Source organism: Pieris rapae, chromosome 13 (genome assembly GCF_905147795.1).
Source record: "Pieris rapae chromosome 13, ilPieRapa1.1, whole genome shotgun sequence".
Lineage (NCBI taxonomy): Eukaryota > Metazoa > Arthropoda > Insecta > Lepidoptera > Pieridae > Pieris > Pieris rapae.
In genome coordinates, this window is record NC_059521.1 from 8,511,277 (window position 1) to 8,534,332 (window position 23,056).

Here is a 23,056-nt window from a genome sequence, read left to right on the forward strand (position 1 = left end):
GCGCTATCTGACAGTCGTGAAACGCAAAAATACTATTTATCATACCAATAAGTAACAAATAGCTTATTTGAACTTATCCGGACATTGTGAAATAGGCCCTTAGTGTAGTAAATTATCTTACCCATATAAATTAATATTTAGATTTTATGTTACTCGTAGTAACAATGCATTTGTTAAATTAGGTGTTTATAGTATGGTGGATATATATAGCATCAGGCAATCTTACAACTTATTTATCAATGATAACATTTTGTTCACGGAACATAATTGAATTGTGCTACGACGAATATTATAATCAAGCCATCAAGAAAACAAGCGAAGCATCTTCTAATATATAAATGAATACATTTTGCAGCTCTTAAAACTTGTTGAAAAATGTTATTCAAAAGTTCAATTTTACCAAGTAACCAAGACTCGAGCTAAAAAAAACAAATCTTATCGTTAATATGTCTTAGCAATGTGCTAAGTCTTACCTGTGCGGGTAATACATCTAATAAATTACCTAAACAAAATGCATATAATCCCTGTTGGTTTTCATTTGTACAATAACTTATAATACTATCTTATGATAATATACACACATTTAGCGTTCACTCATTAATAATAAGTCTTTTCTAAGCTTAAAGTTTCATTATCTGCGTCTTGAATCTAGACCTGCTATCTTGGGGCAAGATTTAGAATGGACATGCTCGGATGTCAAATGTATTAGCGCAAAATCTAATACAGTGTACGCATACTTTTCTTCGCCGGGAAATGTCACTGTCATGGATTCGTATTGCCAGTAAATAAAAAGTAACCATTAAGGGGAATAATTTGAAGTCATGCAGGCTAACCTAACAATTTATTTAAATACCTTACAATACATCTAGAAAATACAGTTATAAGCTTCAATAAATGTGATACAAACTTATGAACAATGATATGATAGGCTTTGTTTCATGTACTCTTAATATAATACCTTTTAAAATACCTAGCTATCAAAACCGTTCGATAATTAAAACCTTGACATTGTAATTAATAATGCAAGGAATAAAAATAAATACACTATTTGGATTTTATTAAAAAGTAAAATTATTTATTGTACGCACCAAATTTCAAAATGGCGACGGTACCTACTAATTTCAGCCGCCGGTCAAGAAAAGTACTTGGCGCTGTACGTTTTGGTTATTTGACATATGCCGAAATTTATGCTAGTTCTGGACTGGACATCATACTCTTAGAATTGTACTATCAATACCGCTATAACCGTAATAAAATCATTGACGGTACTTTTACATGATATATTGAGACGAAATGTACACCTAATGTAGTTCTTATAAACACACTTTAGCATACATCTTATATCACACACCCACTCAGTATAAATAAAAAATCCTAACTAAATCACCAAAACCATGCTGTCATGCTTGTGTTTTAGTTTACTGGAAACAATAATTTGGTTTACGAACTTCCACTTGCCTTGAATATCCATGAACGTGTCTGACTTGAAACAAAAAAAAACCGTCTAACATCTTTTAAGACCAGACTTCAGACCCCCTTCAGACCCCTTCAGACCCCTTCAGACCTCCGGTAATATTCTCTCTTCACAGTCGTGTGGTTATTCCGTCTCCAATCTTTGGCGTTTGTCTAGAGCATTCCTTGATGAGACGTATAAAGGGGATCTCCACCATTAAGGATAAAGGAACTGCTAATATGAAGGATACTACAGTGAGAACAATCAATGCTGCTATCTGAAAGATAAATGTTTTATTTGATGAATAAAAGAAAAATAAATCAGTGGCACTACAATCTTTTGAGGTCAGGGCCTCAGATTTATGTATCTGTTTTATGATCATTTGTTAATCTAATAGGCAAGTAGGTGATCAGCCTCCTGTGCCTTGGCACGCCGGTTTCCTCACGATATTTTACTTCACCGATCGAGCGAATGATGAGCACATAGAAAGAAAGACCGAAGTGCACGGCCGGGGTTCGAACCTACGACCTCCCGGAGGGGAGTCGCACGCTGAAGCCACACCCCAACGCCCTTCTTTATAAATCTGTATCTAAATGTTTTATATATTTTTACTTATGTTAAATGGAAAGTTAATGTTAATTTGTAAATTACGATCTAAACAAAAAAGTGATAGCAAAAACTAACCCAGACTCCTCTCAACCATACTGAGTAACCTACACTCACACATACTAAAGGTCTTACACGACTTTTTGTTTAATTACATTTAATATTAACACTACTATTTACGATTCATATTACAATTATAGTATTCATTTTACATAGAATTAAATTATTTTAAAGGCATCTCTTTTCGATAGATAAATAACCCGAACCTAAACCATAAAGGGCTTTATGGCCATAGACTATGATTTGGATATCCCTTTTCATCACAGCGTAATTACAATTTAAGAGAAAGAGATAGCATAACATCACTCATGAAATGTAATGTTTACCATAGATCCAATCAGATAATCTATTACATAAATCTATTGTTAACTAAGCAGGCTTTATCTGCCGTTTATCTTAGTGCCTGCTCTGAAAATAAAATAATTATTAATAATATATAATAGTAGTTTAAACAACTTTATTTCTCCTTACAAAAATGTGTTTATTTACATAAGAAACTTTATATTTAAACTTACGAGCGAGATACACGTCACCATTAGCCGTCCCAATATTTTAGTCTACTGAGTTCACTTTGACATGTATCTTTCTATTTGTTAAATAATTGATTTAAATAATAGCACACCCTCATACCTAATGACTTCTTCAAATAATTTGTACGCGCCTTCGGCAAGATAAGCAAACTCGCACGATTGCGTGTATTTGGATGTTTGAAGTGTTTAAATGAACGCTACTATCGAGATAGTTTTTTAAAATTAGTTTAAACTACCATTAGATATTTAATGAACGATTAGTACGTCATTTACAATCTTAAAAGCTTAATATTGAAAGCACTACTTACAATTAAAAGCGGCGATGAAGGAATTAGTGTAGTGATCACCGACGTGGTAATCCTGATGATAGGGAAGTGTAGTAAGTATACGCAATAGGATAATTTCCCTGGTATCATCCAGCCATCCCAATTCATTATCACGCGGAGAAAGTCTGGAAATCAGAGAATTTATGTACAAATACCATATAATATTATCATTTAAAATCGAATTTACCTGAATTTGATGTAGTTTTAGAGTTATCTGATATTCATAAAAGTATAGATATTGACTCTTATTCTTATAAGAGATTATATGCCGTGCAAATGAGAGCGTTGGAATGTGAGTATATCTGTGTGTGTAAGTTATAGTGAAGGCAGAAGTGTGGGTTAAAAGGATTTTCTTTTTGTCACACTACCGGCGGGAAAACTACGGTGTTCAATTCGATGTTAAATAATAATTGTTAATTTTAACAAGGCTGTGTTATTGTTAACAATGAAAATGCTTAAACATTAGGTAGTTTGGTTATGTATAATGGCACTATGAGAAGCGGTTAACAAGTAGGATACAGAAGGCAACCCTGGTTGATGTAGTCACGTGGGGTAGGCCTCGTATGTAACTCGACCAAATACAGGAGGTACTACAGAAAGGAAATTTGAGTGTCATGAAAGTGGATGCAGCAAGAGAGGTAGGTACTTATATTAGGAACGTAGCAAGCGTACAATGCCTAATACTAACCCTTTCAAGAAAAGGCGTGATAATATAAAGTCAAAATCGTTTACGACGACATCGTTTAGAACAACATAGCGGTTATATTGACCAAAATCAAAGGTCCGGCTGATTTTTTGTTTTTGTATAGAGCAGGGGGCAAACGGGCAGGAGGCTCACCTGATGTGTGCGTTGCCGGCCTTTTAACAATTGTCCTTCAAAAAAACCTTTTTTTGAAGGACCTAGGTCGAATTGGTTCGGAAATACTTCAGTGGGCAGCTGGTTCCACAAGGTGGTGGTGCGTGGCAAAAACTGCCTAGAAAAACGCACAGTTGTGGAACGGTGGGAGTCGAATTCGAGTATTTCGAATTCTATCAAGTACTTAATAACAACTTCATCGGCTGTTATGACTATCGGTTTTTAAGACCAAGAAAAGAAAAAAAATAAAATACGTTTATTTTGGAACATAAGATCATCTAGGTATCACTTATTCCACGTCATTAAATTCGAACCTGGATACCTTAGGAACCTTCGATAACGTTATAACAGATTTTGACTGTGATATAAATAAAAATAATGTCGTTATTAAATATACCTTTCGCTCGATGCCGCCAAGTACGAATGATACTGCGATCTTTTAATGTATCGTCATTTATTTTCAAACCTAAAATCAATAACATATTAAAATACCATCTAAAAATAAATATGGATTTAATTAAATCTCAAGCACTTAACATCTGTTAGGTATTTTTTATGAAATTAGAGGCAAAAAACCAATGTCAAAGGTCGATAACGTGTTTATGAGGTAATCTAATACAATATTTTTGCCAAGGTTATCTTAAGTCAAATAATATCAAAGGCCACTAAGCCTATTAGTGCCTAGCCTCAACTTCAGCTCTAGTTTTGTACCAATTTTTGGACCTAAATTATTTCTTTGATTTGTTTTATTTAAAATGTTTAAAAATGTATTTCTCCTGTACAATATGATTATTTTAGTTTCGAATATCTACATATTATTCGGCCGAATACCGAATACTTATATAATATATTTTGTCATAGAGAAATAATTGATTAAATTAAAAATTAAAATCGATTGATTAGGTATATAATCATATTTTAATTTCTGTTATGATCATTTAAGTTGTCATTGGTACATAACACAGGTACATAATCATCTTCTGAATTGGAAAAAATGGAGGATTCTATGTATTTCAATGATTGTGGGTAATCAAAACTTAGAAGGGTAAGGTAATCCTCATTTCTTTTATAATCATTCACTAAGTAGTCAAAGTAGTATTAGAACAAAATCTGCTAAGACTTCTAAGTTATCTTTAAACTAAATATTACTTACTTTCAATTTTCAAAATCATTCCTAATATAAAGAAGCCAGCCAAAAACCCCATAAATGGTCTTGAAATCATCGCAAATATAGTTCGTACATATATCGAGTCCCGGGGTGCGTCCCTGTAGAACACCGAACCTCCAATATACATGAAGACTGCTCCGATGGGAATGATGAACCAAAGTAGGAAGAAATATTTCTAAAAATAAACGGATTCGTCAATATACCACTAATTTATTGCTTATTAACACAATCGTAAAACTTTGTATCTATGATTTATAATGAAAAAATTATAATAATAATAGGTTCTTAAAATAATAATAGGTACATAGTATACTACTATTATTTTAAGAACCTATTGACATTGAAAAAGTTTAAATAATAGAAAATATGTAAAACCTACAGAGTATAAAGAATAGAGCATAAACTATAGATTTAAGAAATACCCATGAAAACAGCTGATGACGTAATTGTACTGTGCTGTGCTAGTAAAATCCCTTATAGTAAAATACGTTGATACGTGTAAATGTGGAAGACGGTTGAAGCAACTTGGTTTGATTATTTTAATCAAAGCAACAACATAACACTCCCACTAGGAAGGGGATTGACTGATTACACTGGTGAAGTAACCTTTGTATGTTGTATGTACCTATATATATAATATAAATATCGATTTCTTTTGATCAACCATATTATACAATACACAATTCTTTGTGTATTGTATAATATTCTAATAATATTTTTAACAACCAGTATGCAAAGTTGTTTTAGAAACAAATCAGGCGGGAAATATGTTTAAAGGTCGTACTGAATTATTTGAACTTAAATGTCTTAAGACGTGACAATTCAAATGAGAATAAATAATAGGGTGAATTTTAAAGAGGTACCACTGTCTACTTTATACAAACTACCTACAAAAAGTTCACGAAAATCAGGCTTGAACTATATATATATATATATATTAATATGTACAAAATCGAAATCTCGGAACAATTCAATAACGATTAACACGCGTAATGTATACAAGCTTTATTTAAACAATGAAATTCCGCTTTGAACTAAGCAAAAAATATTATTAAATGGCAAATAGATTTTATTTGCCATTCAAATAAAACGTGACTGAATGAACATTAATTTGGTCGAGAAGGCCTCACAGATTTTTTGAAGTAAAACTTAATTATTGATTAACACTTCCTCGGATTGTTAGAAGTCTAAAATAAAAGTCAATAATTATATAGAATAATGAATAGCGAAATTCGTTGCTAAGCCCAAAATTCAATGATGGCTGGACCAATCCGACCAATTTTTATTTATTTATTCCTTTAGAACTTAGAGGAAGGTTTTAAAAAAATATTATTAAGTAATAATATAATAGTTGTAATATCAATCAAATTCAATAAGGCTACGATTTTTGGTTGCAATAAGCAGATCGTTTTTTCTTCATAACAATTTTATATAATTTATTAATTAAAAAATACATTTTAAGTAAACAAATGCCCTAAAAGATACAGTAAATTTTGCCTAACCTGCCTGGGTTTTAAACTATGTTTCCGTTATGAACTAAACGTATACATAAAACATGGATAATGTTGATAGCAGTATACTATATAGTATAAAAAATGTATCCAATTGTAAACCTTCTTTAGACGTTTTAATGACCATAGTTGATATAAAGAAAATACACAAATATACGTTTAAAAACAAAGCTGATTGTGACCTACCTTATATCTTTTGATAGATGCAACTTTGGTCTTCCAAATATTCATAAGTATGTATCCCGTGCTTAATCCGATTATAAAACTGACTATATTCGTGTGGCCTCTTTTGTACACTTCGTTATATGTTCTATCGCTATCGAAGAATGTACCGCAGCCTCTGTATAGATAATCAGAAATGGTATAACTAAACATTTACTTGGTATTATAGTTTGAATGAGAAGTAATGAATGAGAAAATTAACAAAGGGAGATTTCTTAAAACAATCTAGTTGAGATGCTGTTGATTTTAGGTAAGCATTTTTTCGTACCATGACTGCATATAAGGTGAAAAGTTTTGGCATCGCAAGACCCAACGAAAGAATGATAAATTTGTTTGAGTTTTCTAAGTAAGTTTTAAATGAAACTCTTGAACTTGCTTCGACAGAATTTTCAATAAAAAATATTTCAATTTTTTTTTGTTACAATATGAAAGTTATGCTGGTAAATATACATATATATAATATTACGTTAACTTTTCGTTTAAAAATATCAAGAAAACATAGCTGGTTATAATTCATTTATTTTACAGAGAGATCTGTTGAAGCAAATTCGACTGTTAAATTGCAAAACTTACATAGAAACCTGTAACTAAATCATCGTTCATTCATTCGGTCTTGCGATGTCAATACATTTCTGGTTATAAGCGGTCATGGTACGAAAAAATTATATTGACTTTAGGTACCGAAGCTCATCAGCATCTCAATTTGTTAAAGCTTATGGCAGGCCCGCTGTTTTCTCAAATGGATAGTATGTTTGTCAAAATTTGTCAATCATATAGTGTACTTTCTAATCTAGAGGTCAGTGATACTTTAGGCATTGACAAAAATATTATTTATTAAACTAGTTTTTGAAACTCAAGGTTAAAACTAGAATAATAAAAAGAAGAATCTAGAATTATTAATATTTAAGAAGATCTAAGATCTGAGTTTATTGTATTTGCTATTCGTCTTAAGCCTCATACCGACATTCAGACCATTAGCTCTCTAACGCCCAAACCCAATAACCTATCTCAATCCATTTTTGACTATCTGTGATAGACATCTTAATCCAAATGTTATAAAACGTGTGAGAAGCTATCTATGGTAGGTCGAATCGGTGAATATGGTTAGACATTTGTATGAAAATGTCAACTGTGCCAATATCCCATCTTAATATATTAACTTACACCAGTTTTTGAAATAATTAAAAGGCTACTTCATATGCTTTTAACATAAAGATGTATATTCTAATATCATTTGTACGGGTTTATTTACTTTATTTGGTTTATATTGATTATTATTCAACATGAGTGTAAAGAGCTCAGAAATTGCATTCTATCCGTCGCCAAAAATGGATTTCGTGGGGATTTGTTATTGGGATGCAGATAGGAGATCGATCGACTGTCACGGTGTTCGGGCGAAAATCAATCCTGTGTCTCAACAAGCTGCGAGAACCTGAAGAACCTTATGTACCTCATCGCAACAATAAAACTTACGTCGGTTTTAAAAGCAGCATGGGATCTAAATCCTGCAGATAAGTGTGGACAGCTGGCACCAAAAGAGCGACAAGAAACAGCGGCAATAAAATCCTTATTGGCCTCTTGATATATCTAAGTATTAGACACAATACTGCACCTAGGACGTACAACTGCATGTCAGCTGCTATATACCTGTAAGAAAACGTTGCATTATTTCTAAACCTTATACCTTAATATGGAGTCTCGGATCCTTAGTATCCTCATACGGCATTAAAAAAATCATTTAGCAGGAAGTCTAATCTATGTTTACACTGTATAATACGTGCTAATGATAATAGCACACAATATTTTTTTTACCCTCATGCGTCTAAAGAAGTTTCACGTTTTCCGCGCCATTGCAAATGTAGACCTTATGTTTTAAACCCGTTATGTTATTGTGTATTCAAAATGTCAATCCTAAGCAAGCTGCAAGTTTAATGCAAACAAAATGTTCCTTCTTTCCGCTTGGTGAGACACAAGGAAAAATTTGTAAATAATCTGAGATATAATCAGACATGTTAAATACCATTTAAATATTATCAAATGCAGTAACATTTAACAATGATAAAACTTACGGGGAGTAATTGAGTCAATTGTATTCAATCGGTTACATTTTGTTACAACTACGAAAAATAGTGTTCACTAAGACAAATAAAGTAAAGATGACTAAATGGTCAATGGAAATAAGATAAGAGAAAAGGAAAAATTTGATATAACGATATGACTTTTATAAAAACTATATTAGTCTTATTGCATTTTTTGAACAATAAAAAATAAATGAATGTAATTTTATTAAACTTTAGGTAATAGACACTTTCATTCTATTCTGTCAAATTGTAATAAGACCGATATATTTTTATGAAACTCGTTTTTTTATATACTTTGACTAATCTTACCAGCTGTGCGGCATGCACTGTGCGTGGTATATGTAATTGTTAATATATAGTATATTAAACCACCATCGATTCCGACAATCAGCTATCTCCACGCCAGCTGAGATCTGAAAAAATTAAAGAAAAGGTTAGCGGGCTCAAACACGATGTTTCTGGGTTCGTGGGTTTTCCCAAATAGAAATGTAAACTGTTTTCCTCTTCTGATTTAAATGTTTGACTTTTTTTTAAAGAATGCAATCTAGCCGCGTGTCAACGATACATTAAGTTCTGGATTTTACTTGGCGAGAAATTTGTGTACACAAATAAGCACAAACAGATCATCATACTGAAATATTGTCCAATGCCAACAATATCACATACAGACATAACATTATTTTTTTAAACCATTTGCAAGCTTTGTACTAACCTCCCAAAATGGGCCCGTTTTGAAAAATCTCAACCATGTGGCCATAAAAGCTAGCAGTACTGCATATGGAGGTGTTAATCTGAAACAATAAACTTACTTAAGTATTTTTATAACTGAAGGGTATACCAGGGAGGCTGACAGCCTACGCTCCAGGACTTGGCTATCGAGTGCCTTTCCTCTTTCACATAGGAAGTGTCTCCTACTTAGATGATATTTAATAGGAACATTACCTAACTTAAAGTCCTTATATATACTTATTAGTAGTTAAGAATAATAGCGTTTTTTTTTCACTACATATAAGGAAAAGGTACTTCCTGCAGAAAGATATTTAAGATTAAGGTTCTGAAGAGTGAAGTTACACATGATAATGGAAAAAAGAATCATGACAATGTGCGGAATCCCACGTTTATCTTATACGTGGTTTTGTATTTAAATTATTATAAATTACGTTATTATTTTTATATCATAAATATCGTTATATGTAATATTAATTAATGGATTCTTTTTTTATAGAATAGGAAAAATGTAAACGTTTACTGCCGTAAAGTATTCATTTACGTCATTAACGTAATCATTAATAATTACGTAGTCATTAAGTTTTATAACGGCAACTGGTATTACTAATGGTAGCTAATAGTGTCTCTATTAGTAATAATTATACTAGTTGATGTTTACTTGCCTCAACCAACGGAAGAATATCAGGCGTGGTAAAAAGATTAAGTTCACTTTATTCCTTTTGAAATATATTTGCATTTTGTAGGCTAACAGGAAGCCTGACATCACAAAGTATGTTTGTATCAGCAATGGCCCACTTAGAAACATCGCTTGAATTGGATTGAGGTAACTCTGAAAACAATAGAAAGTAACTTCCTATCAGTGCCGGATTAGCGACGTAGCAGGATGCTACGGGCCCCGCGAATTTGGGGGCCCGTAGCCGTAACTGTAATAAAAAATATGAACTACTTAACATCTAAAACTCGATTTCGTCATGTTTAATATTAAAAATAAGTAAGTAGGTAAACATTGTTGAATATAGTAACACTTTCAATAAAGACTTATTTAAGCTGATGATTTAATGCTTTGCTTAATATTGAAAGTTTTACGAGTGTGTTTTGTTTTATTTAATAACCTAAAGAAGAAGAGAGTGACCTGAGAAGGGCCCCTTGATTGAATTTGCTACTGGCCCCACGCTGGCTTCCTTCCCATATACTCACAATGGAAATTGTAAAATTGTACGTTTTTACAACAAACTCCCAAGCGAAATTACAGAATGATCTCTATAAATTCAAAACTCTTGTTAAAAGTAAATAAATCTTTTATTATAAATGACGAATATTTAATTGATCCTCGGGATTGATTTGCCCCAGTTCAAACAGTTTGTATTAAAACTTGGCGATTGAAAAGAGTGGCGGAGAAGTATAATAATATTGTTAGTATAGTTAAAGAATAAATACATTTTTATAGGTAAATTAAATGAGGTTTATGAACAAATCGTTCAAATTGTTAGGTAATCTTAAATGATATGGAGAAAAATTAGTCCGCCAACATACATACATGCATATACAACAGTTTAAAAACATACAAATTAAACTTACGTCTTCCATCCCTTTCGTTTCCTTTCCTATGAGAAGAAAGGGTAATAAAACATGTGACGATATCACTCCTATAATAATTAATGATCTGAAACGAAAAATGGTTGAAGTAAATACACGAGTATTGGGAAAAAATATAAAATGAAACAATTAATTATATTTTTGAAGTTATACGTCTTTTGTCGCGTTAGGGAAAAATGATCAGAGTAAATTTTTACGATTCGCGCGCAAACCGTCACAAAAAACCGACACGCTGAAGTTAACCATAGTCAAAATTTTTTGAAGTTATACTTTTTTATGGTGCGTTAGTAAAAAATGTGAGAGTAATTTTTTCTATTGTCGAATTCGATCGACACGTCACTGTCCCCCAAATCGGCTTTGCGCAGGCAAGGACCTTTTATCAAGATGACTTTGCCGGCTACTATAGTATAATATAATGTTTTAGCACTATGATTATGTCTATATCTAATCTTAATTTATTTCGACAACTTAAGAACTTTAGATGGATAAGAAATTGTTTTGCCTCAGTAACCACGTGACACAATTGATTTAATTTTATCAGTTTTAAATTAAACTGAAGTTTTGTAGTAACTAACCTTATGCTATACAAAACCTGAAACCGACTCATTTCATCGCCAGCGTCTGAACATGAAGATAGCCTCTTCCAGTTTTGGCGAATCGAAAAACATAAAAGAAACTTTTGATCTGAAATTATTATTTAACGAAAATTATTTAATATACAAAAAAACATAATTTAAATAGGATACTGTGTAGGGTTCATGAATTGTCAAATCATTCGATTTATTTATTTATATTTATTCCTCCTGCCCGTTTGCCCCCGGTTCTATAAAAAAATATGGATACGATAGGTTTAACACTGAGCAAGCTATGGGTATAAAAGTAACGGAGACAAATTTAAGGGAAATAATGTTCAACGTCAAATTGAGGGGCATATTTTTGGAATTTGCTGTAGTGGTTATACAAAGGGTGGTTTAAAGAAATAGGCAGTAGTATATTAACATCGGAGTTACCAATACGACTTATGTAAGATATCTAATGCCTCCGACGACTACATAGTCGGGGAATTGTCTAGAAAATATAAAAAAATAATCTTAAAACTTTCGGCTTATACATACTTATACATATATATATATGCAATACTGCGGAGGCGGTAACCACACGCGAGCGTACCAATAAAGTCAAGCTTGTTGTATCGTGCACAATTTGTTTTAACTTACCTTGATGTTTTTCATTTACAGTAATAGCGTCATATATACTTCCAATAATATTTAACGCTACGATTAAAAGTAATGCAGTTGCAACACCCACATCTGTCATATCAAAGTTCATTGTCCTCTCATGTTGAATTGCGTCGCAAGTAACGTCTGTGATCACTGTTTTTAATCCGTAGTTTTTCGAAAACGTATCGTTAAGACATGTCCCAAGATGATCTCTTGAAGTGATACTTTTGTCACCTTTATAATTATCACACTTATGTTTGAGGCATAGCCCATATCTGAGATAGGTATAGTTTAAATGTGTAGTTTCTTTCATTGAGTATTCCTGAAAATAAAATACAAAATTCGGTAACGTCTATTAGTGGTTTTTCTGTACGAACATGCAAGTTAAGTAAGGATCGACCAAGTAGTATATGTATTATATATATATATATATATATATATAGTCTTTCCCATTACAACTTTAAACAAACATTATACCAGTGATTTCTTTGCCCCTTTCAAAATACATATATTATGTAATTAATTCAAATGTTCACTTAAGAAACTTCAATGATAGGTTTAAGGAAGGAGATCCTAAATTGTTAATGAATTTTTTATTTTTTTTGCGATTGAGGCGCAAACTAGTTGCCATGGTATCTGGGCCTTGAGCCAGGGCCAATTACAACCACAGCACACACGCATCACATACGTAAAACATACCTAGTTCTTTAAAAAAAAATATTGTCTCTGACTATTTTTTTTCATTGAATATTGTTAATTTGTGTGTTTCTGTGAGTGTGTTTTGTTAGTAATAAATGTAAGGTTTATGCCTATTTGGGAAACATTTCATCAGACAGAAACATTTATAAACCTATAATTAATCTTTTACATAACTATTAAGAGTTACACAACAGAAAAAAGGAAATCAAAAATAATGAATAATATATATAAGTAATTTAACAAATAACACCGACATCTATAATTTATTGTCATTTACATCCAAACGTCCGCGTCTCATAAAGTCTCTTAAAACACACTGCGCCTTATTGTAATCGACGACGCAGGCGGGCTGTTATTTTTGCGCTCCCTCAAAGATTATATTAATATGACTGTATACTATAAATATTACCGAATAATTCTAGGATTTTTTTTGTAGTAAACACAAATGAAATGTCAATATTGGAACACTTGGAAACGACTTTAAAGTACTACAACGGAATGTTCAATAATGTGCGTTCAAAAGGAATGCGATGATGCATGAGTCACCGAAAATACTGTACTATCGAAGCGGATAATTTCCTTGTTTAAAGCCCGTGAATATAAAAATTGTTGTACCTGGATCATATATAAAAGGTCATTTGGTTCCTCTGACACGAGCGTGAAGTGTACTAGGCAGTACCGGTTTGTGCTATTTTCCAAGCACCCTTCGTAGTTGTCCATCTTGTAGAGTGGAGGCATTCGATCGTACATTGAATCTAAAACATTCCAGTTCATTTAAACATAATTATTTGTAAAGCTATCAGTAATTCTTAAACTTGGTAAAGAGGTAAAGATTGTCTAATATTTTAAATTCAAATACATTTCAACAAACTTATTAAAGAAGGCTCTAAACAAAAAAACTTTCTCTTCTTCAAAATCAACGAGGAAAAGCATGTTATTGTTATTGATTTATGTGGGCTTTAATTTGGTGTCATTAATTTTTTTTGGAGCATAACGAAGTCAAATTGCCTTTTTAGTTATTTTCGATGTTTTCCTTGTAAAAGTACAAAAGATTTTCCTGCTTTAGAGGAACTTGTGCCTCAGATAAAATCAAGGCTCTTTTAATGCAACGGAATTGCAATGTAATGGATATTGAAATAATAGAAACAACAAATCCCGGCAGGATTTGGGTTCATTCACCTCACCTTCATGACCTTGTATGTTAACCTATCAGCTGGTTAACTATTGATTATAGATTATATATAACTATAGATTTAATTTATATTATAGAAATTATACGTTACATTTTTTCATACTGATACATTCTGTATACATATATGTTTTTCTGTCTTACAAACGCTTTATGCCAACAAATTCATTAGCCAGTGTCAATAGATTTCATAATCAATTTTGATATTTTCCTTCTTACATCTCTAGCTTAATATACCTACTAACTAAACAAAGTAACTAAATCACAAGTGTTATTCTTATTAATCAATGATTTTTTGCTACCATAGTTCAGACTTCTGCTATGTAAAGACTTGCTTAGTATTGGTTTGTGTTTCAGGTGGTATATTTTTTGTGTGTTTTGTGTATATAAATAGTACCTAACAAAGTAAAAAATTCCTACGTATTTACTATTAAATTTTCACAGACATTTTAAGTCACGTAACAGTTTCTTGATAGCGAGTATGCAAAAACAAGTACACATTAAGTTCCAGCCGCTATAAACATATAAAAATCGGAGGTTTTACGCCACCATTCATTTATATTTACTTAGACTGCTGTATATTTATACAAAAAATATTGCAATGAATAATATTCCTTTTTAGTACCTTTTCCTGTAATTTTGATGGCAATAACTTTTATTTATTTTTTATATACCACTAAGGATGAAACGCTTAGGTGGTTTGAATTATCATATGTTTATGTACAACTTAAATAATGATGATGTTCTATACATTTTTTGTTGAATGTGATGAACACAAAAATAACAAACGATTTCTTCATGCAGACATATTTATAACAATGGTACAAAGTATACAATTAAATTAGCTTTAAAGGTATTTTGTACTGTAGCTTGTAGGTGTCTAGATCATTTAGATATTTTTTGTAGGAAATAAACACGAAACTCATAAATATTAAACTGTACTGCACTGTTAATTAAAGTACTATTTCGTCTTTGTCTGTCAAATTTAGTTGACTTTGAGAGTAAAAGGCTGATGAGGACTATAGTTAAAGTGGAGAAATTAGACTAAGTTTTTATGTTTTTAATTATAAGGTAGGAAATACGTAAATTAAAATCAAGGTGAATGATCCAGCCAGTCATTGTCATAAACCCTTAATTCCTTTAATTTACTTTTTTTTTATTTATATTAATTTATTATGGACATCTTTTACTAATTATGTTCTCCTAATTGTGAGGTTTCTAGGAACATATTCATATATAATTCATGAAAATGTTTCTATTTAAATCTAGTCTACGTCTAAGTCTATATTTCATTAAAAAACTGTATTTTTATTATTAGTTTTTTTATTACTAAGACCGGCAAAATTACTAAAAGAATTTATTCTGTGTGCACATTAAATAGTTTGCGATGGCGTCTCTTAGAGACTCGCAGGGACGAGGTTGTTTTTCTAAATATGTATTACCTGCAGCTACTTGACTATCATAATATGTGAGAGACCTGTAAAGCCAGTTTTACCTAGATATCAAAATATACTCTTCCATCTCTTTCAGTCTCATAATTTTTACTCTATGAGAAATACAGACTTAAAGTAAAGACGTTTAAAGCGAAGTACCTCATATATTTTATGTCTCAGCGCTAAATAAAGCATGGCATGCTTAAAGATTACATTTTAATCGCAAACAAATTTGGGAAAAAAAATATGTACCTACATCAATAGATAGAAATTTACATTAAATTCAAAGAAGTTTAAGTTGTAAAATACGTAATACGTATATATATATATTTCCGCCACTGAGTAAATATTACAACACATATAAGTATCTTTTAACATAGGTGGTTCTCGGCTTAACCCGAATCAATTTTCATCAAACCCAGGACTTACTCACGTAATACTATTTTCTAAGGGCTTATAATAGCTCTGTATTTTTTTGTACAGTTCAATAGAACATTTTACTTGAAAATTAATTTGAAGTACAATTTCATAAAATATAAATGTGAAGCATACGATAAACCATTTGTATAGAGTAAATACACATACACACATATATATTTATGTAATCACTTCATATTTATTTAAGAAATATCTTTGTCATTTTGTGAAAAAATAGGCATGCAAAAAACCCAATCCTATATGGAGTTATGTAACCTAACATTAGTTGAGTTACATATATAATTTAGCGCAAACCAAATGTTAGTAATCATCACATATTTTAAGTTGAAAAGCCCTTTAATTTTTCCACACTCAAAAATTGTAACATAATAACATTCTCGTTGAAAATTAAGCGTATTATTAATGACTAAGAAAATTCCAACACCATAGTCCAAACATCACCTATAAGGCATTTTTTAAATTGTTTTTTCTAATGTTCTATAATTTGACTGTATTTCTTTAATATCTGTAACATGTTAAATGTCGTATATAAAACCAAAACAAAATGTAAATAAAATATATGAAACAGAAAACAAAAGGACATAAACTATATAACAAAAAAAAAGAACCTTAAAAATAATTACTAAAATATATTACTAAAAGGAGTCCCTTTAGGTTCCGAATAAACTGGCAGCGTTCCCGCTTTGAATAGCTAGACTAATTCTTTGTCCGAGGTAGCCAATATATTATATATATTGGCTACAATATACCTCTACATTATCTACATTATCTTTATCTTCGGGCTCTGTGATGTCGACTACCCTTTTTGCTTTACTTTACTAATCCTAAAGATCTTAAAAACTAAAATTTTGTAATTGTATGTATACTAGATAGTTTGCATACAATTACTTTATTTTATTATATATTCAATTTTATTCTATTATAAAATTGTAGTAATCTTACTATATTCATATTTGCGTTTTAATTTCTGTTTGTTATATTAGTTTATAAGTTATGCACCATAAATAATTATAATAATTTGACATTATCATATGATATTTAGTTTCATGGACAAAAGAATGTATTTATAAAACTAAATAGCTAATATCACAGTTCCTACTATTTTAATGAATGAATTAAATTATCGATATCTAATTCGTTACAGAGGTATTAAAATTACCAAAGTGTATCCACTTTGGTAATTTTAATACCTCACCTACCAAGCGACATATATTAATTTTGTCATAAAGTTTTCATTATTTATTTATTATTTTAATACCAGCGCCATCTATACATACATATCACAACTGGCGGTCATTTATTTTTTAAACATTTTTTATAGATATTGATATATTCTTTATTTTGTAGAACAGTTTTTTGATCTGTCATCAATGGTTTTCGCAGCTCATGCGAAAAAGATATAGGCATTTTTTTACAACTTGGGAAACATTATTGTACTTTTAGTAGAGATCCTTATTTTAGCATTCAAATCGTGAAAGAAAAATTGGTTCAGGACCTTTTGAGCCATTTCGTTACAGACATACAAATCAAATCTTTCCTCTTAATAATATTAGTATAGATTAGATTATGTGTGTATTTTCAAAAAACGTATTGGATAACAAGTCATAGTTTGCATATCTAGTCCTGAATGTTAATCATATACCAAGCCGTGTGGCAGGTATAGAAAGCGGATCACCTTGTCTATGAATTATCAATTAAATAAAGAAATGTGCAACAGATAAGTTTTGACGACAAGCTGTTACTTTTTTTATAAAACACGGGGCAAACGGGCAGAAGTCTCATCTCATGTTAAGTAATAGTAATAAGTTATTGACGGACATGGACACTCTCAGCATCAGAGGTTTCAGGAGTGTGTTGCCAGCCGTTTAACAATTGGTACCTTCTTGGAGAACCCTAAGTAGAATTGGTTCGGATATACTTGAGTAAGCAGGCGGTTCCACATAGTGGAGGTGCGCGGCAAAAAGTGCCTTAAAAACGTAGACTAGTGTTAGTCGCGACATAATGACTAACTAACCAAATGTTTTTGCAATTAATGAGACAAATTCATTGAAAAACCTGTCATAATAGAAAAAAACTAGGAAATTTGCGTTTGTATTAAACGTAGGTAGCGTTTGTATTAAAATGCAAATATCACTGAGAATATGCAGCTTTAATTACAATGTGTAATAACATGAATTAAAATGGAAAAAAAATATACCAAAGACTATAGATCATAAAACATATATCAGAAGTTTAGATGATATTTGGGTAATTTTAATTCATACTAATTTCGGGTCGTAATATAATTTAGAAATAACTTATTCCATATACGGTATAAATAATTCGTTAAAAATAAGGCTTTTCGCCAGTAATTCTTTTAAAAGTAAAACTTCATTTTAAATTAAACTAATTTTTTTCAAATATTATTTTATAACTTAAATATAAGTATTGTATATTTTTCATGATTTTGTATTTATAGAAAATAACTCAGAACGTTCTTAAGAACGAACCGCGTAGAAGAATTAATTAAAAACACATATTTAATATAATTTGTACTTAAATCTCCTTACCATTAAGTCTATAAATAACACCATAACTTCCATGCACAAATATTATTAAAAACAACACGATTTTCATTTTCAACGTTCAACTCGCGATACACACGTCTGTCGGTCGAAGGATGTAAAAATTCACAACGAACCTAGATGCGTGGATTTTATATTACATTTTTTTTTTCTTTTTATGAAAAGGCTAACCTGTCCTTGTATTGCGTGTACTGTGCGTACGGTTTTCGAACTCGACATACAACACATATAGAAATGGATGAGACAGTTGGAATGTTAAAAGATTTATATTTAATATTAGATTTATATTTAATTTAAGATTTATATTAGGTATTAGGTAGGTGGGCTCAATTTCCGCAACTAGACTCGAAATTGGTCCGTTTTGCGTAAAGCCCTGGCTCCTTCCAGAAGCACAGAAGTCTCCTGGGTACTTCACAGGCTTCTCGATTTTCGTTGTTTAGCCACAGCCTCGCAATGCAGGACTACGTGGGTGACTGATTCCTATGCGCTGAAACAGCCTCTGCACATGGGGCTATCTGTCGCGCCTAAGATTTATATTTTTATACGTATAAAAAACGACAAAGACCAAGTGTTCCAATTTACACATATTTATCCTCCCTCATAGGCCGGCAACAAACCCACTAAAATGGCTGTCCAAAAGATACGTTTGTTTAGTATAAAAATGTGTGCGACAAAAGTGATTACACAAACTAACCTACATTGAACTATAACAATGTAGTTATAGGAACCGGCTGCCGACTGAAGTATTTCCGAACCAATTCGACTTAGGGTCCTTCAAGAAAAGAGCGTACCAATTCTTAAAAGGCCGGCAACGCACTCGCGAGTAGAGAGTTTCCATTTCACTTAACATCAGGTGCGCCTCCTGCCCGTTTGCCACCTGTTCTATACAAAAAAAATATTTAATATTGAGAAGGACTTTGGTAATGACTCAAATTAATATCATATCATTCATATGATTTAAGAAAAGGTTAATACTTCTAAAAAATTACGTCTAAAGCACTTAATGATCATTAGCTACTACAATGCTTTAAACCGAATATATTTTAAATTTCAACATTGGATTATTGTTGTCAATATTTTATGAAGGGTGAATTTTAATCATCAGGGTTACCAATACCATTTACGTACCTAAGTTATTTAATATTTCCGACAACAACTTTGGATTGGTGTTCAACATTGGTGTAGTTGCCTGGAAGAAATCGCTCGAAAGCGATAAGGCCACCAGTTGCTTATCATTAAATTATGTTCAATTTTTTTTTCGCAACGAAGTGTTAATAAATAAAATAAATAAATAAACATTGTATGTAGGGTGACTAACTACAACATTCACCAAACATCGAACAATGATCGCTAGACCAATAACCCACAGACGATTAATATTGTCTATAAAAAAATAGCATTATCGCCTAAGTTAGGAGTCCGAAGGAACCGGATTTGTAAAAATACCGACCACAAACTGGTCGCTGACTTTGGAGTCTGTTCGTCTGCGTAAAGAAAACATTGAGAAGGTCACTTCTCACGATAAACGGTATGTTTGTCCTGCTCATAACAAGTAACATAATGGTACCATTTTGATCAGGTGCATTAATCAATTTCCTTTTCAGGCCAACGTACCCACTGACGTCAGGTTTAGGGCTATAGGACATCAGTCAACACTTCTAAACATAAAGTATTAAAGGTCTCTTGAATCATACCCTACACAAACGTTATGATATTGTGACCTAAACTACCCTCATAGAAAATTTAGTGCATTTATTTTCGTAGTGTATTTGAATGAATTTATGAGTTAAGGTTGAATATGCTCGATAACTAGAATAACACTAATATATAAAAAAAACTATGTAGTCAATTATTTACGGAAATGCTGAACTATGCTTTTTTAACCTGAAATCAAACCTAAGACCTTAGACGGCGGTAGATAGTGTTTTTGTAGCTTTTTCATCTAATTATATTTTTTTTTATATTGTACTACACTTGCAGTCTAGAGATAAATATTCAAAATTAGTTTTAGTAATTTTACACCAAATTAATAATAGCACTGAAATTACCGGATGATGATGATATTACAAAATTGTATCTCGCATTTATATTTCCAAAAATACATTCGTATGTCATTCTTCAGTTCGATTTTGTATTATTATATTAAGATGCAATATTTAAAAACATTATGACTTTTAGACGCAGATTCGGAAAGGTTTCCCTATGATAATTAATTATATGAAAATCTCTTTGTAATGAACTAAGGACATAGTAAGGACGCTATATTATCCACTACATATTTCCAAAATAGTAAAAACTGTCCAGGTGAATGAGGCTGCTAGGCAAGAATAAAAAACCGTGTGAGTGCTTTTCTACACAAAATAAAAATGAAAAGGTTATTTAAATATCACAAAAAAACGAAAGTGTTGACTACATATATAGCTACTTCAGGGTGTCGGTTTTTTGTGACGGAGTGCACGCGCATCGTTAAATTGTCTCATAATTTTGCCCTAACGCGCCAAAAGCCAGTCATAAATAATTACTTTTCCCAATTAAAGGATTATTTTAATTTAATGCATGTAATAAATTGTGAAGTATTTACATTATTCTAAGTCCTTTTCCCAATTAATTTTAGAGCTTGAAATTATATAAAAACTAAATCTTTTTGGTTTTATGAATATAATCTTTACCAAAATTTTTAATACGCTTTCTAAAAAAAAGGTGAATATTTTGCACAATTATTCTTGACTTGACTGCATTATTATGTCGCAGTCAAAGTCCAAAAAGTCATTTTCACTGATTATTTTAATTCTAACTTATACAATAGAAAACTGTGAAAACTTTAAATTACAATTAATGATTGTAATTTGTACTGCACTTGAAGCTTCTAATTATGGAGTAGCAGTAACGCTGTATTTAAGCCCTCCAGATACTCTAGGAATCCCATCATCCCATTTGTCCCTCCTCCCAGAAGAACGCGTTTTGGACAAAACTCACCAATATACAGACTGAGCATTCTGATAAATATAAAGGTTTGGATATCCACAAATGCTCCCCTGACATTTTAAAATCAATGGTTGTTTAGTATTTTAATTTATGAATAGATGTATTATGGTTTCTCTTAGTGTTAGTAGCTTCTCTTCTAAAATCTTGCATTGACTTTTTTGTTAATAATAATAATTTATTTTTTAAGCAGTGACAGTGAGTGCAATGACTTTCTTTCTATGTGCGCATTTAACATTTGCTCGAACGGTGAAGGAAAACATCGTGAGGAAACTGACATGTGTTAGACCAATAAAATCGACGACGTGTGTCAGGCATTGGAGGCTGATCACCTACTTGCCCATTAGATTTAAAAATGATGATGAAACAGAAATCTGAGGCCAAGACCTAAAGAGGTTGTAGCGCCACTGATTTATTTTATTTTTATTTTTAATAATTTATTTGCAAGAATATGGTACAGAAATGTTAGGGTGATACAATCGAAGGTTCGCATATTCACATTCAATGACCTACACGTAATTTGCCCGCCAATTTGTCTTAAAAGGAACTTTACATAAAAGTTTATACATTTTGAGTCTTATTATGTAGTAAATTCTTATATTATTTGTAGTGATAAATATCACATTACTAAAATATGTTATTACGTTATCAAATTAAAAATATCTATAAGGTTTTACGCAAATAATCATTTAGTGGGAAGATCTTCAAATGTTTTGTTAAATTATTATAAGTATTCAATGCCAGACCAATGTATCAGTTTTCTGAGCGTTGTCAAGCTTTTTAAAATTTATAAATATATCTGTACCCTTCCTATCCGCCACCGATTACAATAAACGACATATTGTCAGATTATTATATATATACTAGCTAATAGTACCTGAGGAATGAGTCTTCACTTATTGAACTAGAGATGCTGTTAACCAATCACAATCAAACGAAACAGGCCATCGTATCGTCAACGTTTATCATCGTTAAATTCTGAAGAAAACTATGTGTGATTTTTTATAATCTCTGTAGATATCCTTAGCTATGTTTTTTACACCTTCTATAATGAAGGAAAACATAGTGAGGAAACTAGGATGTATGATGATGTCAGACACAGAGGAATGTTTAGCAATGTGCTTACTAGAACGACCACGATATAATTACAGAAATCTGATCCCTAGACCTAAAATGGACGTTGTGTTCAGTGCGCAATTACACAATTCATACATGTGCTACTACGGAGTAAGCCTGTTAGTCTGTTTTGATATGCAGCCTGAATCCTCTTAAATAAAGCCTTTTATTTCTAAAAATGTTACAATTAAAAAAATATATATATTTTTTATACTTATTTTATTGTAACATTTTGGCGAATAATTGGGGTTTTAGAAGCCCTTCCAAAAAATACTTC

At 31.4% G+C, this 23,056-nt stretch overlaps 1 protein-coding gene across 1 annotated transcript; it reads right to left on the minus strand.

The window, feature by feature from the left end:
• Nucleotides 1-13: 13 nt before the first annotated feature.
• On the minus strand, nucleotides 14-18,779 carry LOC111001055 (nose resistant to fluoxetine protein 6). Its single transcript, XM_045630895.1, has 14 exons — nucleotides 18,667-18,779; nucleotides 13,673-13,812; nucleotides 12,356-12,680; nucleotides 11,714-11,822; nucleotides 11,121-11,205; nucleotides 10,205-10,371; nucleotides 9,526-9,604; nucleotides 9,123-9,226; nucleotides 8,206-8,379; nucleotides 6,697-6,850; nucleotides 4,985-5,174; nucleotides 4,229-4,297; nucleotides 2,958-3,100; nucleotides 14-1,730 (listed from the first exon to the last, which is right to left on the minus strand). Exons 1-14 carry the CDS (start codon nucleotides 18,731-18,733, stop codon nucleotides 1,584-1,586), a joined length of 1,953 nt encoding a protein of 650 aa, XP_045486851.1. The 5' UTR covers nucleotides 18,734-18,779; the 3' UTR covers nucleotides 14-1,583.
• Nucleotides 18,780-23,056: the final 4,277 nt, after the last annotated feature.

What these genes read in the sequence shown, in the direction of transcription:
- LOC111001055 (XM_045630895.1), bottom strand. Translation starts at nt 18,733, where the DNA reads ATGAAAATCGTGTTGTTTTTAATAATATTTGTGCATGGAAGTTATGGT. An exon ending in TGTAAATGAAAAACATCAAG is followed by an intron (nt 11,823 to 12,355) that starts GTAAGTTAAAAC and finishes TAATAATTTCAG; the next exon opens with ATCAAAAGTTTCTTTTATGT. An exon ending in AATGATTTTGAAAATTGAAA is followed by an intron (nt 4,298 to 4,984) that starts GTAAGTAATATT and finishes TATTGATTTTAG; the next exon opens with GTTTGAAAATAAATGACGAT.